The sequence below is a fragment of the Rattus norvegicus genome, chromosome 5 (assembly GCF_021556685.1).
Source record: "Rattus norvegicus strain SHRSP/BbbUtx chromosome 5, alternate assembly SHRSP_T2T, whole genome shotgun sequence".
In the NCBI taxonomy this organism is placed as follows: Eukaryota; Metazoa; Chordata; class Mammalia; order Rodentia; family Muridae; genus Rattus; species Rattus norvegicus.
This window is the reverse complement of record NC_141538.1, coordinates 44,546,076-44,561,550: the sequence shown is the minus strand read 5'-3', so window position 1 is coordinate 44,561,550 and position 15,475 is coordinate 44,546,076. Positions and strand designations below refer to the sequence as shown.

Below are 15,475 nucleotides of genomic sequence, written 5' to 3'. Positions count from 1 at the left end.
TAATTTCACATAACTGTGTTTCGTTGGGAAAATAATGCATTTCTAACCATATCCCAAGTGTTTCTGTAGAAATAGACATCCTGAAAGATGATGGTGAACAGTGAAGTTCCAAACCTCGTGCCCAGTGTTGACTGTGTAAGGCAAGGGAATCTGGCAATATGGATATAGACGGTCATGATAAGGAACCCATTTTTATGTATAGATTTGTAAAACGTGGGCATCATCAGAAACCTGATTGGACAAGAGATTATGATCTAATACCTGGACTACACAGGAACCCTGCAAGGGTAGTCCATTCAGATTCATCTAAGCCTCTGAAGCATGGCCTCTACATCATAAACCAGGACCCTTCTGAAATAAGGATCTTCTGACCTGCTAAACGACAGGGTAGGTCAAAGAATTTCTCCACCACCAGTTCCATGATTGAATGGCATGAAATAGTGAAGCAGTGTTTGGAAGGTTAGTGCAGCTTTGTTTGAAAAAGGGGCTTCCAGTTTCTATAACTTTTCTCCAGGAAAAAGAATGGCAATTCCTATAGCTTAGCTTGCTTTAAAGGGAGAAGACAAAGGAGACAGGAAGAGAACAGGAGGTCAGAAAAAAAAAAAGCTTTTTTTCTGAGACCAATTTGAGCTTCTCATTGGTGTGCTATTTTCTGAATGTCAAAATGCTAAGGATATATTTTCTGGTATTGGGATCATGTCGTACAGACTACACGTGTTAATAATGTGAACAAATTCAAAGGTTAATTGTGAGGGCTAGCAGAAAGACAAATAACGTATGATCTTATACACACATATATACATATATATATGGAGAGAGAGAGAGAATAAAGGAGCATCCAACTCCTAGAAGGAGACAAGCACATGGTGGCCACTTAGGATACCTAGAGACCGAAGGGAGAAGGAGTGAGAAAAATGGGAAAAGGCTAATTCACAGCTAAGAAGTTACTGCAAAATATGTAAGCTTTACAAAATAAGTTGCTAAGAGCTATTATCTTACTGGACACTATTGTAATATGTAGTTCAGGTACAGTGTGGTTATTCATTCAAGTGTGTTAATTATATACTGGACATTTGACAAAGCAGAAAAAGCTTTTTCGTGTCAAGAAATGGTAAATGTTTAAAATAGTTTTATCTGATTGAAAGATTACACGACATATTGAACACTGCATGGTAGGTATTCCATTTCCATGTACAAATATATGGGGTTTTTTTCATTTAACGTAAAATTTTAAAAACTTAATTCCAAGTAGATGACTTCGAAGTAATGTCAGTTTTCTATCCAAGAATCAGCAGGTGTTTTACTTAAATAAACGAAGAATAATCAAATAATGCAATGAGTACCTAGAACATAACGTTAGGTGGGGGACTGGTGTAAACCTAAATGATGCAGGACTACCAAAAAGAATTGACTGAGTTGGTTGCTCTGTTTTATCACTTGAATGTAATGGAGTTTCATATTTAAACTAAGAAGAAATATTAATATACCAAAGTAAAACACACACAAACACACACACACACACAATATTTCCTTGTGTTTCATGGACTATGTGCTCTGATATAATACCTGTCAGTAATCATAGTGAATGCTGGCACCGACAACCCAGTTATGAAAGACCACTGGCCTCCAGGGGCATCACAAAGCATATTCTAGGGGGAAAACGTCATGAAGGGATCGTGGATCCTGTCTACAGCAATCCCTAAGGAGTATAAGCCAGACTATACTTGGGCTCCGTGTCAAATCTGATTCCTGTGACTATAGCTCAAGCTGGTAAATAGAGCTTCTACAGTGAATAAAGACAGTGATTAAGAACTACTGATAGAAGAGAAAGATCAGATGAAAGAACAAAGAAAAAGAGGTTAATCCCTGAATTAAAACAAAAATTCAAAGGGAATGAACATAAAAAAGCACTGAAATAAAAGAGTCAATAGTGCATGAAAAACAGCATTTGGTAGCACATTTATTAATGGAAACAAATATTTGAAAGTGGAAAGGAAAGGAAAGGCAGGGTAAAAAAAAAACTTTCACTAGTTTGCCTAAAGGCAGAACTCCAATGGAAACCATTCTGGAAAAAACTCAGGGAAAAGACCAATGACCCTGGGGAAGACCAGGTGACCCTGTCCGTACTAGAGTACATTAGTAGAAAGTTCCCCAGAGTCCAAGGAAGTAAAACAAAGGTTTACTCATGGAAACACCAGACATTTTATTTAAGAATCTTTGATAGAGGATCAGAGACACAAACTTGAGAGCATTCCAGGAATCAACAAGTGTCTTCTTGCCAAAAAGTAAATGGCTTCTCTCCCAAGACAGGAGGTGTACAGCTCAGCATCAATTGTAGAGAACTGTGGGAACTAAAACCAGCAAAGCCCATGAGAACGGGCCAAGATAAGTTTCAAAGGACCTTGAAAAAGAAGTCATGAATATATGCAGCTTTATAGTATAAGACACAGTATATTATGGTATAGAATGACGGAATATGGTTTTGTTTTAAAATGTCTAAATGTTTTTGGTGTAAAACTGCAAGAAAAACAAAATAAGAAAAACAAGCAAGCAAACAAATACTAATAAGTGTTTGTATTCTTTGGAGGTTGGGTAACTCCAAACTAATATGATGCCGTTAATAGATCATGATCATCCTAGAAGAAAGTAGTTCTCTGAACTTACCATGAACATAATGGTTTCCATTTAGAAAGCATTGGCAAGTTTCTAAACATCACCTAAAGTTCATACAGGTATTTATATGAAGTAATATAATTATTCCAGTTTTAAATATATATACATATATATGTATATTCTGTACTTTATAAAGTTTTAATCAGGATAATTATATATTTTTGAAGGGTTCTAGAAAAACAGATTGAGTCTTCAGGGAAAAAGAAAATAATTGGTTTAAATATTAGTTTCTATAATTTGTTTTTTCTGATTATTTAGAACAATTGTTCTGTTCCTTTGTTTGTCTATTTCAATCAATAAAACAGTTATAACTAATATAATGCAAGTGAAACTGTTAGATGGTTATAGTATAGTTCTTGAGTTGAAGAATACCAAAGAAAGATGAGCCCAGAATAGTTCCATTAATCCAGAATTTACCAGGTAGCCCTATTCTGGGTCATCAGACCTAGAAATCCCCATGGTCCATCTGACTTCCTGATCAACACTGTTTGGGGTTGGGGGGGACTTTTTTCTATTGTCCCTACAGGTTTTCCCAGCAGAGGTAATTGCCCATTATGAAACGAAGATCCAGCTGAAGAACACAGCATGCACAAGAGTTTGAATCATTCAATGTATGGAGAGAGAGAGGGAGGGGGGGGTTACATGAGAAGAGAGAGACAAGAGTTTTATCAACATAGTTAAAACCAACAAACATTTAGGATAATGTCTCTTAAAAAGGAAGTTTCCATAAACTATAAAAAGAAAAAAGCCCAATTATATTGCAGAATTGTATATATTAGGAATGTATTATGATACATAAATATATATATACACACATATATATATATAATAGTTAATGAGTTATACTTTGAACTTTAGAGAAGAATAGTATGTGAATGGGTAATTAATTACAGAGGACAATTACGGAGATCTACAGAAAAGATCTACTTTTGCAGGAGTTTTTGCTCACAGCACTAATTCCTGATCTGTTACCACAGATTAGTAGAATAACAATAAATTGGTAATTATCACACTTTACTTTCAAAGAATTAGGACAAAGGATCACTTTTTGACAACTATTTTTAAACTATTTCTAATTTAACATACCATCAATTTTCCACTAAAATTCACTCTTGACTTTTTGATTTGGTGTCCTCAACTTTATTCTTTACCCAATGACAAAAAGTTGAAACACACACACTGTAAAGTGACTGTGGCTCCACAGTAATAGCAAACCATGTGGAGTGAAGAACCTCTATCGATCTGACTAGTTCTGTCTTCCAACTTGACATTGCGATGTAATGTGGGAGAGGCAATACGCTGCAGTAGCCACCGAAGAGAGATGATGCACAAGGACTGAGCTACATGGCAGGAAGCTGGCTTTTTCCCGGTTTCATGCTATGACTGAGTTCTCTTTTATAGTTTACTTGATGTTATCTCTATTTTAAAACAAGGGTGAAAACTTGCTTGAAAATATCCTGAACAGCACCACCAGCACAGAGACTTACAGGGGAATTACTTGTCTCTGAAGAATCTTCTCATTTTCCTTAGCTTCTCATTTCTCTCACAAGTATCCAGACATGAGTCTATCATTTGCAAATACAGTTCTAAATGTTTTGTATTTTAAAGTTTACTTTCATTTTTTAAAGCATGCATTACAGCACTATTGAAAAATAGTAGTTTCTCATTACACAATATTTTCCTATACCAAATCTGAGCAAGCATTATTTTTACCAAGGATTCTGTTCTTTTCTTTAAACCTTAAGTCTTTGTCATCTCTCATACTCTATAAGGCAATTTAGACTAAATGAAAAGTTCTTATTAGTCTATGTATGGCTACAATTCCCCTTTATCTACACATTCATTGCTGTCTTTGGAGAGAGGTGTATAGCACCTCTATTTAAGGGCTTTAAAAAATAGGTTGGAGTGATTGATAGATCAAAACATGTTGGGTTTTCACCTGAATTTCAGTTCTAAGGAATACGTCAAATGGTTCCTGTCACAGAAATGTCAACTTGGCTCTAGGAGGCAAACATTCCTGACAACTTCTGAGTGTGGTAGGGTTCATTGACTAACTACCCCACTGTTTAGTAATTAACCCTGGCAGCAGTGAAGATTAGAGGTAGAACATCTAAAAAGAAGTATAAGCAAGACCAAATGCCCAGGGAACAGGAAAACTGAACACAGAGCAAAAGGAACATTTTTTTTCCACCTAAGTACCAAAAATCTTTTTCATTTGACTGAAACAAACAAGAGGAAGGAAGGAAGAAAGAAAGGAAGGAAGGAAGGAAGGAAGGAAGGAAGGAAGGAAGGAAGGAAGAAAGGAAGAAAGGAAGAAAGGAAGAAAGGAAGAAAGGAAGAAAGGAAGAAAGGAAGAGGAAAGGAAGGAGGGAGGAAGGAGGAGGGATGCTGAGAGAGAATGGAAAGTAAAACAAAGAGTTGCTAAAATTGACTGCATGTACACTAACTTTGAGACAGGAGAAAAACCCAAGGCTCAGTTGTACCCATATATTTTTTATCATCTCCAGTGCTGTTCACTGTCTACACGAGCATATGATAAGCTCATAGATAAAACAAATGAACACAAATTTACACTTGGTTCACACTTTGTGTTTGAAGTTACTGACACAGGACCTTACACTTGTCTGAAGCTTTTTCATTCACTGATTCCTTCACACAGCTCTTGAAACACTTATGTGGCACCTACTGTACTCAGATGGTAATGGTATGTCAGTGAAGAAAACAAATATCACTATACTGCTTGGCTTGCAAATTCTACCCGCAGTGAGCATAGAGTAGGCCATACAACACAATCGTCAAGTGTTCATAGCACACAGCCAACAACCTGCATTGGAAAGAATGTCCCGCAACTTCTTGGCCGACTAACCTTGGGCAAGCTGCTTATTAGCTATTTCATTCCTCAGTTATTTTTTTAGTTAAATGGTAGTATGAAGTAATAGACACGCTGATGTGTATGAGTGAGTGAAAGGGCTCAGCTCGTTTCTGGCAATAATGAGCACCATGTAAGTGCGAGGTATTGTTTGATGAGAGAACCCGATCTACGTTTAAAATGTTAAATGGCTCACAGTGATGCCAGAGAAATCAGGACAATGAAACCCACTGTAAAACTACGAACAGAGTTTGGAGGTATTGTTTGCTCGGTGTTGACTGAAGACAGCAGGTCAGTGGCTAAGCTAGTTGCTCATTGGCTGTATCTCTGCCCTCATTCGCTCATCTCTGAAGAAGAGATGACAGATGGCCTTCTCCACAGCCGCTCTACTAAAATGGGCAGGAACAGCAGTTATTTGAGTGGTGGCTGCTGTCACTGTAACCTGGTCACATACAGCCAGTAGCACTGATTGTAATAGCACAGAAGAGCACGTTAACATAGTTTAACATGACTTTCATAAAAATTTCTTCAAACTCTTAAATATGAACTGACTCCATGATGTCTACAGAGTTTCATGCAACTAGACTTTCGTAAACTTATTCTGGGTCAGCATTCTGATATTTTTTTACAAATCTATTTTTGCTAAATTGGGCAATTTTTATTGTAATTTTAAGTAAAACTGGCCTTTTAAAATATCTCCTCTGATATATTGTTTTAACAAGATTAGAGGTGGCTTCGTATAGTGGTTGAAAAATTTATCCTTAATATTTATTTTCTAAAATAATTCTGTTTTTAAAGGTGTCATAAAAATCTTCATTTGTTGAATTACTATTCTGGGTGCTCCAGTACCATCTAGGCTTAGTGTTTGCTCTCAGTTATTTTTTTTTTAATTTTTGTTGTTGTTGTTGCAGTTGCTGTTGCTGCTGCTGCTGCTGTTGCTTGAATTTCATTTCTTTAATAAATTCCGTTGTTAGTGTTTCCCCCTCCCCATAGGGCAGTTTGTTTTTCTCCATTTGCCCAAACCACATTTACTTTATCAAAATTTTTTATATATCTTTATAAACACTAATAATCATTCCTAATTTTAATCTACATTAATTCAGCCATTGTTTACCCTTCTCATATTTAACCTAGATTTCTTATTTTCTGTCTTGTCTATTTTATTGATATTATCAGACATTGGGATATTCTAATCAACTCAAATTTAAGCTCTCAACTTCACTGACTTTGTCTATTCTACTTCTACTTCTTTTGTTGTTTTGTTTATTTGGTTTTTCTTTTCTTTAGCTTTGTTCATTGTTCATTGAAGATATTCCTGGGTTAATCAAATAATTGGTTAATCAAATAAACTGTAGCTCTAAACTTCTAAGTACCATTGTTTTTCCACATATACAGAGTACTTGCTATATCACTTTATTGTAAATATTGAGACTTCCTTTATAACTCCTTCCCGACTTTTTCTGTAGACCAAGGGTGAATGAATAATTCTTAGATATATGTGTGTGTTTTCTTTTTCAATTTACTTATTTATTCACTTTATATCCTAATCACTGTCCCCTCCCTGTTCTCTCCCCCCTCTCTCTCCTCTCTCTCTCTCTCTCTCTCTCTCTCTCTCTCTCTCTCTCTCTCTCTTTCTCAAACACACACACACGCACACGCACACATGTACAGTCCCTCCTGCATGCCTCCTTTTCTCCTATGAGAAGATGGCGTCCCCTTCCCCTTATCCTGCCCTGGCACATCAAGTCTCTGCAGAGGTAGGTACATATTCTCCCACTGAGGACAGACTAGGCAGCCTTAGTTAGGAGAATGAGAGCCACAGACAGGCAACAGCTCTAGGGACAGCCCCAGCTCTAGTTGTTGGGGACCCCACATGAAGACTGAGCAGCACATTTGCTACATATGTGTGGGGAGTCTATGTCCAGCCATGTATGCTCTTTGGTTGATGGTTGACTCTCTGGGAGCCCCTAAGGGTCCAGGTTTGTTGACACTTGTGGTCTTCCTGTGGAGTTCCAATACTCTCCAGGCCCCTCAATCTTACCCCAAACTTCCATAAGTCTCCTGGGCTTAACTTTGTGCTTCTACATCTATTTCAGTCAGCTGCTAGGTGGAAGCTTGCACATAGTTATGCTAGGCTCTTAGCCTGGCTAGCATTGGAATATCATTAATAGTGACAGGAATTGATGCTTTCCCTTGGGATAATTCTGATATTAGGTCATTTATTGGTTGGCCATTACTTCACCTTTTGTTCCACCTTTGTTCCTGCATTATTTTTTTTGTAGACAGAAAAACATTAGAGTCAGAAGTTCTCTGGGTGGATTGGCTGGTGGGGGATACTGCCTTGCTACAGGAGATGACCATATCCTCACTGCTAGGAGTCTCAGCTAAAATCACCCTCATAGACCCCTGGGAGTATCTTCCATTCCAGGTCTCTTTCATGTCCTAGAGATGCCTCTCCAGTCATCCCCTGTCCCCTGCTGGCCTCTGATTTCCATTCATTCTAGCCCTCTGACCCTTTCTCCTGTCTCTCCCCAGATTTGATCCTGAACACCTGCCATCACCCTCCTTGACCCTTCTCCCACACAGTTCCCTCCCTCCATTTGCCTCCCTTGTCTATTTATTCTTCTTCTAAGTAAGATTCCAGATCCGCATTTGAGCTTTCCTTCTTGTTTAGCTTCTTTGGGTCTGTGGAGTGTATCATGGGTATCTTGTACTTTTTGCCTAAAATCCATTTATAGGTGAATAGATACCATAGGTGTCCATTGAGGTCTGGGTTACCTCACTTATAATATTTCCTAGTTCCATCTATTTGCCTGCAAAGTTCATGAAGTCCTTGTTTTTAATAGCTGAGTAGTATTCTATTGTGTAAACGAACCACATTTTCTTTATCCATTCTAAGATTGAGGGGCATCAAGGTTGTTTCTAGTTTCTGGCTATTACAAGTAAAGCTGCTATAAACATAGGGGAGAATGTGTCCTTGTGGTACAGTGGAACATATGGTGAAACATATGTTGGAACATAGGGAGTATATGCCCAGGAATGGTATAGCTGGATCTTTAGGTAGAACTATTCCTGATGTTCTGAGAAACTGCCAGATTTATTTCCAGAGTTGTTCTACAAGTTTGCACTCCTACCAGCAATGGAGTTCCCCTTGCTCCACATCTTCACTAGCATGTGCTTTTCCTTGAGTTTTTGATCTTAGCCATTCAGATTGGTATAAAGTGGAATCTCAGGGTCATTTTGATTTGCATTTCCTTGGTGACTAAGAACTTTGAACATTTCTTTAAGTGCTTCTCAACCAATCAAGATTCCTCTGTTGAAAATTCTCTGTTTAGCTCTGCACCCCATTTTTGAATTGGGTTATTTGAGTTGTTAGTGTCTAACTGCTTGAGTTCTTGATACATTTGGATATTAGCCCTCTGACAGATGTAGGGTAGGTGAACGTCCTTTCACAATCTGTAGGTGACATTTTGTCCTATTGACAGTGTCCTTTGCCTTACAGAACCTTTTCAGTTTAATGAAGTCTCTACTTTTTAAATTTTTTATTAGATACATTTCTTTACTTACATTTCAAAGGTAATTCCCCTTCCCAGTTTCCTATCCATAAACCCCCATTCCCTTTCCTTCCCCTCCCCTATATGGGTATTCCCTCTATTGCCCCCCCCATATTCCCCTGCACTGGGGGGTCCAACCTTGGCAGGACCAAGGGATTCCCTTCCCCTGGTTGCCCCAACAAGCTGTTCTCTGCTACATATGTAGTTGGAGCCCTAGGTCAGTCCATGTACAGTCTTTCAGTAGTGATTTAGTACCTGGAAGCTCTGGTTGATTGGCATTGTTGTTTTTATGGGGTTGCAAGCTCCTTCAACTCTTTCAATACTTCCTCTAATTCCCCCCAAGGGGGTCCTGTTCTCAGTTCGGTGGTTTGCTGCTAGCATTGACCTCTGTATTGGACATGCTCTGGATGTGTCTCTCAGGATAGATCTATATCCAGTCCCTTTCAGCATGAATTTTCTAGCTTCATCAACCTTATCTAGTTTTGGTGGCTGTATATATATAGGCCACATGTGGGTCAGGCTCTGAATGGCCATTCCTTGAGTCACTACTCTAAACTTTGCTTCCATATCCCCTCCTATGGATATTTGCCCCCTTTGAAGAAGGAGTGGGAGCATCCACATTTCAGTCATCCTTCTTCTTGAAATTCCTGTGGTCTGTGTATTGCATCTTGGGTAATTCTAGATTTTTGGCTAATATCCACTTATCAATGAATGCATACCAAGTGTGTTTTTCTGTGATTGAGTTACCTCACTCACGGTGATATTTTCTAGTTCATTCCATTTGCCTATGAATTTCATGAAGTCATTGTTTTTGATAGCTGAATAGTACTCCATTGTGTAGATGTACCACATTTTTGGAATCCCTTCCTCTGTTGAAGGGCATCTGGGTTCTCTCCAGCTTCTGGCTATTATAAATAAGGTTGCTATGAACATAGTGGAGCATGTGTCCTTGTTGTATGTTGGAGCATCTTTTGGGTATATGCCCAAGAGAGGTATAACTGGGTCCTCAGGTAGTGGAATGTCCAATTTTCTGAGGAATCTGCAGACTCATTTCCAGAGTGGTTGTACCAGGTTGCAGTCCCACCAACAATAGAGGAGTGTTCCTCTTTCCCCACTCTGTTATTACTGTTTGCTCTTAGTGCCTGAGCCATTGGTGTTCTGTACTAGAAGCTGTCTCCTGTACCAGTGAGTTCAAGGCTATTTCCGACTTTCTCTTCTACTAGGTTTAGTATAACTGGTTTTATGTTGTAGTCTTTGATTCACTTGGACTTTTGATAAATATAGATCTATTTGCATTCTTGTATGAATCACCATCCCTTATTTCAAGCTGTATTATAGAATAATAGTTAAAAGACAAAACAAGCAAACGAACAAACAAAACCCTGCATGGTATTGTTGTAGAAGCAAATACATTGATCAAAGGAACTGAATCGAAGACCCAGAAAAAAACTTACATACCTACAGACACTTCATTTTTGACACAGAAGCCAAAATCATTCATTGAAAAAAGGAAGCATTTTTCTAGATATAACATCTGTAGATTTTGTTTTCTTTTTTATCAATATCTTCATTTACTGAGTTTGAGACTGAATGTTTCTTTGAGAGGCTTTTGTTTTTATAACAATTCGGTACAGGGAATGTTCTAGTATTAAATATCTACAATTTTTGCATACTGATAATTTAGGTTTATAGTACATACATATAATTTATTAAAGGTTGTGAAGAAAATGTGTATATGAAATTATTTCAAACTTTCACGTAATGTTTGATAAGTAAAGGGTAATTCTCTCTTATTTTGAGTACTCTCTATCTCATACACTATATTTGACTGAGATTTTAAGATATGTCATTAATCTGAAATTTGTAAGTGATGTTAACATTGGGAAGATGACACAAATTTCAAAGGACCACCAAAAATTCTATTAAAAAGAATCTTGTGTATGTTCATATTCATAATTGGCTTTCTTACAAAATGGTTCTACTAGAAACATGGGACCAAATATAACTGAAAATATTCCAGACATGAATGCATGACTTGAGACCCCAAATTGCCATTTAATATGCTTTGTACTGTAGAATATAAAATTCCTCTATGGAATGTTATGGTGACCCCTGTGACAGACACAACCTCTCCTGATGCAGTATCCTGCTATTTTCTGGTTGTGCCAAAAAAAAAACAACCAGCAAATGATTTAACGTCTTAAAAAAATCCATTTACACTTAAAAAAATTCCCTCACCTTTTAAAAATGTTTCTAGAGCTACTAAAAAGCTTGCATTTACAAAATAGTTGATAAAAATATTCCTCTGGATTGTACAAGAAGGGAGGCAGGGACCACTAACAGACATCATGGATGCTTAGTAGGACTTTACTTCTCGCCCTGTCAGAACTGTGATGTCTGTAGTCATGGTAGTCTATTCTCCTAACAATTGTGATAATGTGCTGTGAAAGATGGAGATTTTGAGTATATTCTGTGCGTGACATAAAAGTGTGACTTGGAACTGAGCATTAGGAGCATTCGGTTGTTATGAGAGGTCTTAGGGAAACTTGCCAAGTTTAAGGCTGGAACATCACTGGAATCAGTTCAAACAAAAACAGTATGTAGCTCTTCGTTTGCATACATGAACACAGTGTTTGAGTACATGTACACTATATGGCTCTTCAGAGTTTGGGTGCGTGTGATAAGAATTGGAATATCTGTGTACTCTGCTCCTTGACCAGTAAAATCTCAGTTGTGAAAAAGAAAAAAAATAAAAGAAAGAAACACAAATATAAAAGAAAAATTTAGAAGACACACAATAAACCAAAGCAGCTCTTTGCTTTAGCCATAAACTATTAAAATTCAATTGATTGCTGCTGTTCTCCATGATGTCTATCTTTATCTTAAGGATATTAATTACATTTAATTCTGAACTTAGCTTAATGCTCTAATCCTGATAAGGCAGAGTTGGTTCTAATGCCAATAATGTGTTGATTATTAAATACTGCTAATGACTGAATACGCTACCAGGTTATTGAAATAAAATTGTGAGATAAATGTGAATGTATTAATTGATAAATGCAGCAGCAGATTTATTAACGAGGTTATTTACAAAAGGGAGACATCAAGTCAAGGGCTATAGTTTTCCTCACATGACTATCTTGCATTTATATATAAATCATGAAAATAAATGTTTTTCCAGAAACAAACATTAACTTTTCAAAAATATTAATATTCTATTAACTTCACTCTGATGGTCAGAGTATACTACAATCTTTTTATTTTTTTATTTATTCCTTGAGATTTCAAACAGAATATTTTACCATACTGTTTTCCATCTTCTAACCCTTCCAAAACCCCTCCAAAACTCTCTGCCCATAAGCTCAATTCCATGTTATCTCTGTTTCTTAAAATGGAAAGATTTTAAACATTGTTTTGTTGTGAACAAGCAAAAATGTCGTGTTTATAAATTTATACAGTAACAATTGAGTGATTAAATTCAGTCATGGCTTTCAATAATGACAGTCTGTTTTGTCAGCTTTTAACTAACCAAAGCAGAATAAGGACCCTGAAGAAGTGGTTAATCTAACTCAAAGATGTGGAGAGTGGATTCCGATGTATTCTTTCGAGGCCAGAATCTTTTGGAAACTTCCATTTAAAAGTCGCTTTAGGTCTAGATGAAACAGGTTTCTCACAGTGGCTATTAAAACTGAAAAGAAATTCTAATTGGTTTCACGATTAAAGTAGTCTTACCATTTCTCTTACATTGTATTTATAATTTCCTCTTTGTTTCTAAACTTATCTTCTTCTACCTTTCTCTCTTCCCCAGGAAAAATTATGACCTCAACATCCAAAGGCATTCTTCGCCCATTTCTAATCGTCTGCATTATCCTGGGCTGCTTCGTGGCATGTCTACTTATCTACATCAAGCCCACCAACAGCTGGGTCTTCAGTCCAATGGAGTCTGCAAGCTCTGTGCTGAAAATGAAAAATTTCTTCTCCAGGAAAACTGATTATTTTAATGAAACTACTATTCTGGTTTGGGTGTGGCCATTTGGGCAGACCTTTGACCTTACATCCTGCCAAGCCATGTTCAACATCCAAGGGTGCCATCTCACAACGGACCGCTCGTTGTACAACAAATCCCATGCGGTCCTGATACACCACAGAGACATCAGCTGGGATCTGACTAACTTACCTCAGCAGGCCAGGCCGCCCTTTCAGAAATGGATTTGGATGAACTTAGAGTCACCCACTCACACCCCCCAAAAGAGTGGCATTGAGCACTTGTTCAACCTGACTCTAACTTATCGCCGTGATTCAGATATACAAGTGCCTTACGGCTTCTTGACGGTGAGCACAAGCCCCTTTGTGTTTGAAGTGCCAAGCAAAGAGAAGTTAGTGTGCTGGGTTGTGAGTAACTGGAATCCCGAGCATGCCAGGGTCAAGTATTACAACGAGCTCAGCAAGAGTATTGAAATCCACACCTATGGGCAAGCATTTGGAGAATATGTGAATGATAAAAATCTGATTCCCACCATATCTACTTGTAAATTTTATCTTTCCTTTGAAAACTCAATTCACAAAGATTACATCACAGAAAAGCTCTACAATGCATTTTTGGCTGGTTCGGTACCTGTTGTCCTGGGACCATCTAGGGAAAACTATGAGAATTATATTCCAGCTGATTCATTCATTCATGTGGAAGATTTTAACTCACCCAGTGAGTTGGCAAAATATCTGAAGGAGGTTGACAAAAACAATAAGTTATATCTTAGTTACTTCAACTGGAGGAAGGATTTTACTGTAAACCTCCCACGGTTTTGGGAATCACATGCATGCCTGGCATGCGATCATGTAAAAAGGCATCAAGAATATAAGTCTGTTGGCAATTTAGAGAAATGGTTTTGGAATTAAAATGTCCATCATCGTCACAGTGAAATAGATTAATGAGACACCATTCAAGTGTTCAGGATAAGAAGAAACACGCTGCATTTGGGTCACAGTTTATTTTTCCTGCTCTCCCTTGAGGACCATGTATATTTTGATGAAATTTTTAAGAGACCAGAATCAGCAAATCACTCAATTTGGTTTTAAATTATCCTGTATATATGTGATAACAAGCACTGGAAATAATTTATTCATCATTCTCATTTGTGAAGCATTCTGTTTTTACATTTTATAGTTGACTGTAAAGTAAGTTTGTGATTTAATTGTTTCCACATCAATCAGATCTTTCATCTACTTGGGAAATGAAAATACATATTCTAAAATATGAAGGACTCTTTGCCAAGTGTTATGAAATTTAGATTCTAACTTGTATAATGCTAACAAAAAAGGATTATTGAACCACTTAATTCTTAATCTCTCTGACTTCAGAGCTGAACACTACTCACAATTGATGTAGGTTTTACCTGTACCATGTTTGTGATGGTGGACTAATTGATGTAGTGAAGAAGAAAGGCAGGAAGCAGAAATGTTAGTAGACTCCACACTCATTTTCATTAAGTTGTTTTACAAATGCAGATCTCAATATTTTAAGTTAAAGAAAGCAAGAAATACAATTTATGTGGTTGGGGGAGGCTGTTTGTTTTGTTTTTGTTTTTTTTTTTTTTTTTTTTTTTGCCTAATAATACATGAGAGAATCTTCTAACAGTTCCCTTTTATATCATGAGGAAAATCATTATTGTAAAACTAAATAAATCCCCTATAACAATAAAAATGATACCTGGCACTATAAATAAACATATATATTATAAATTATATTTATAGAACTTTAATTACTCTATCCATTTGAAATATTTTTCCAAAGTATTCCTATTCAAGTTTCATTTTACCATATTTGGTAATAAATAGAAATAACTTGAAAAACCTAGATGATCCTTTAAAATATCATTTAAAATTTTTAGCAATGAGTCAAACATGTCATGAAACACAAAAGTGAAACCTACAGGGAAGACACAGTACTGACACAGAGTAAGATTTCAATGTGAAGATTTTATTATGTAAATTTATTAAGTGTTACAAAAGACATGGATAAATTCTTGTTTTTTTGATAAAAGAACACTTCTAGCCTAGAACTATTAATTGAAAGTTATCTTTTATATTCCATTTAAAATATTATCCATACTTAGCATATATTGCTAATATATTCAGGGCTTTACAGAACCAATGTAAACTTATTGTTGCACTGAATTTGGGGGAATGTTATCTATGAACTTTCATCTGCCTGCAAATGTCTCTTCTATAAATTTAGAGGAGATATGTGGGCATATGCAAATACAATAGATTAGAAAAAAACTAGAGACTGGAGACTCTTACAGAAAATTTTTCTTCAAAGGGTTTCTAATGCCTGCGTTCTATTCTGTTTGAACCCTATAGAAAGAATAATGTTCCAATG

At 36.8% G+C, this 15,475-nt stretch overlaps 1 protein-coding gene across 3 annotated transcripts in view; it reads left to right on the top strand.

The window, feature by feature from the left end:
* Window positions 1-15,093, top strand: part of Fut9 (fucosyltransferase 9) — a 235,133-nt gene extending 220,040 nt beyond the window's left edge. For 2 of the 3 annotated variants that reach the window (XM_087551421.1, XM_087551422.1), the window contains one exon: window positions 12,905-15,093. In XM_087551421.1, the coding sequence (XP_087407547.1) occupies window positions 12,913-13,992 (1,080 nt within the window). In that variant the 5' untranslated portion in view covers window positions 12,905-12,912 and the 3' untranslated portion in view covers window positions 13,993-15,093. 3 annotated transcript variants of the gene reach the window in all.
* Window positions 15,094-15,475: the final 382 nt, after the last annotated feature.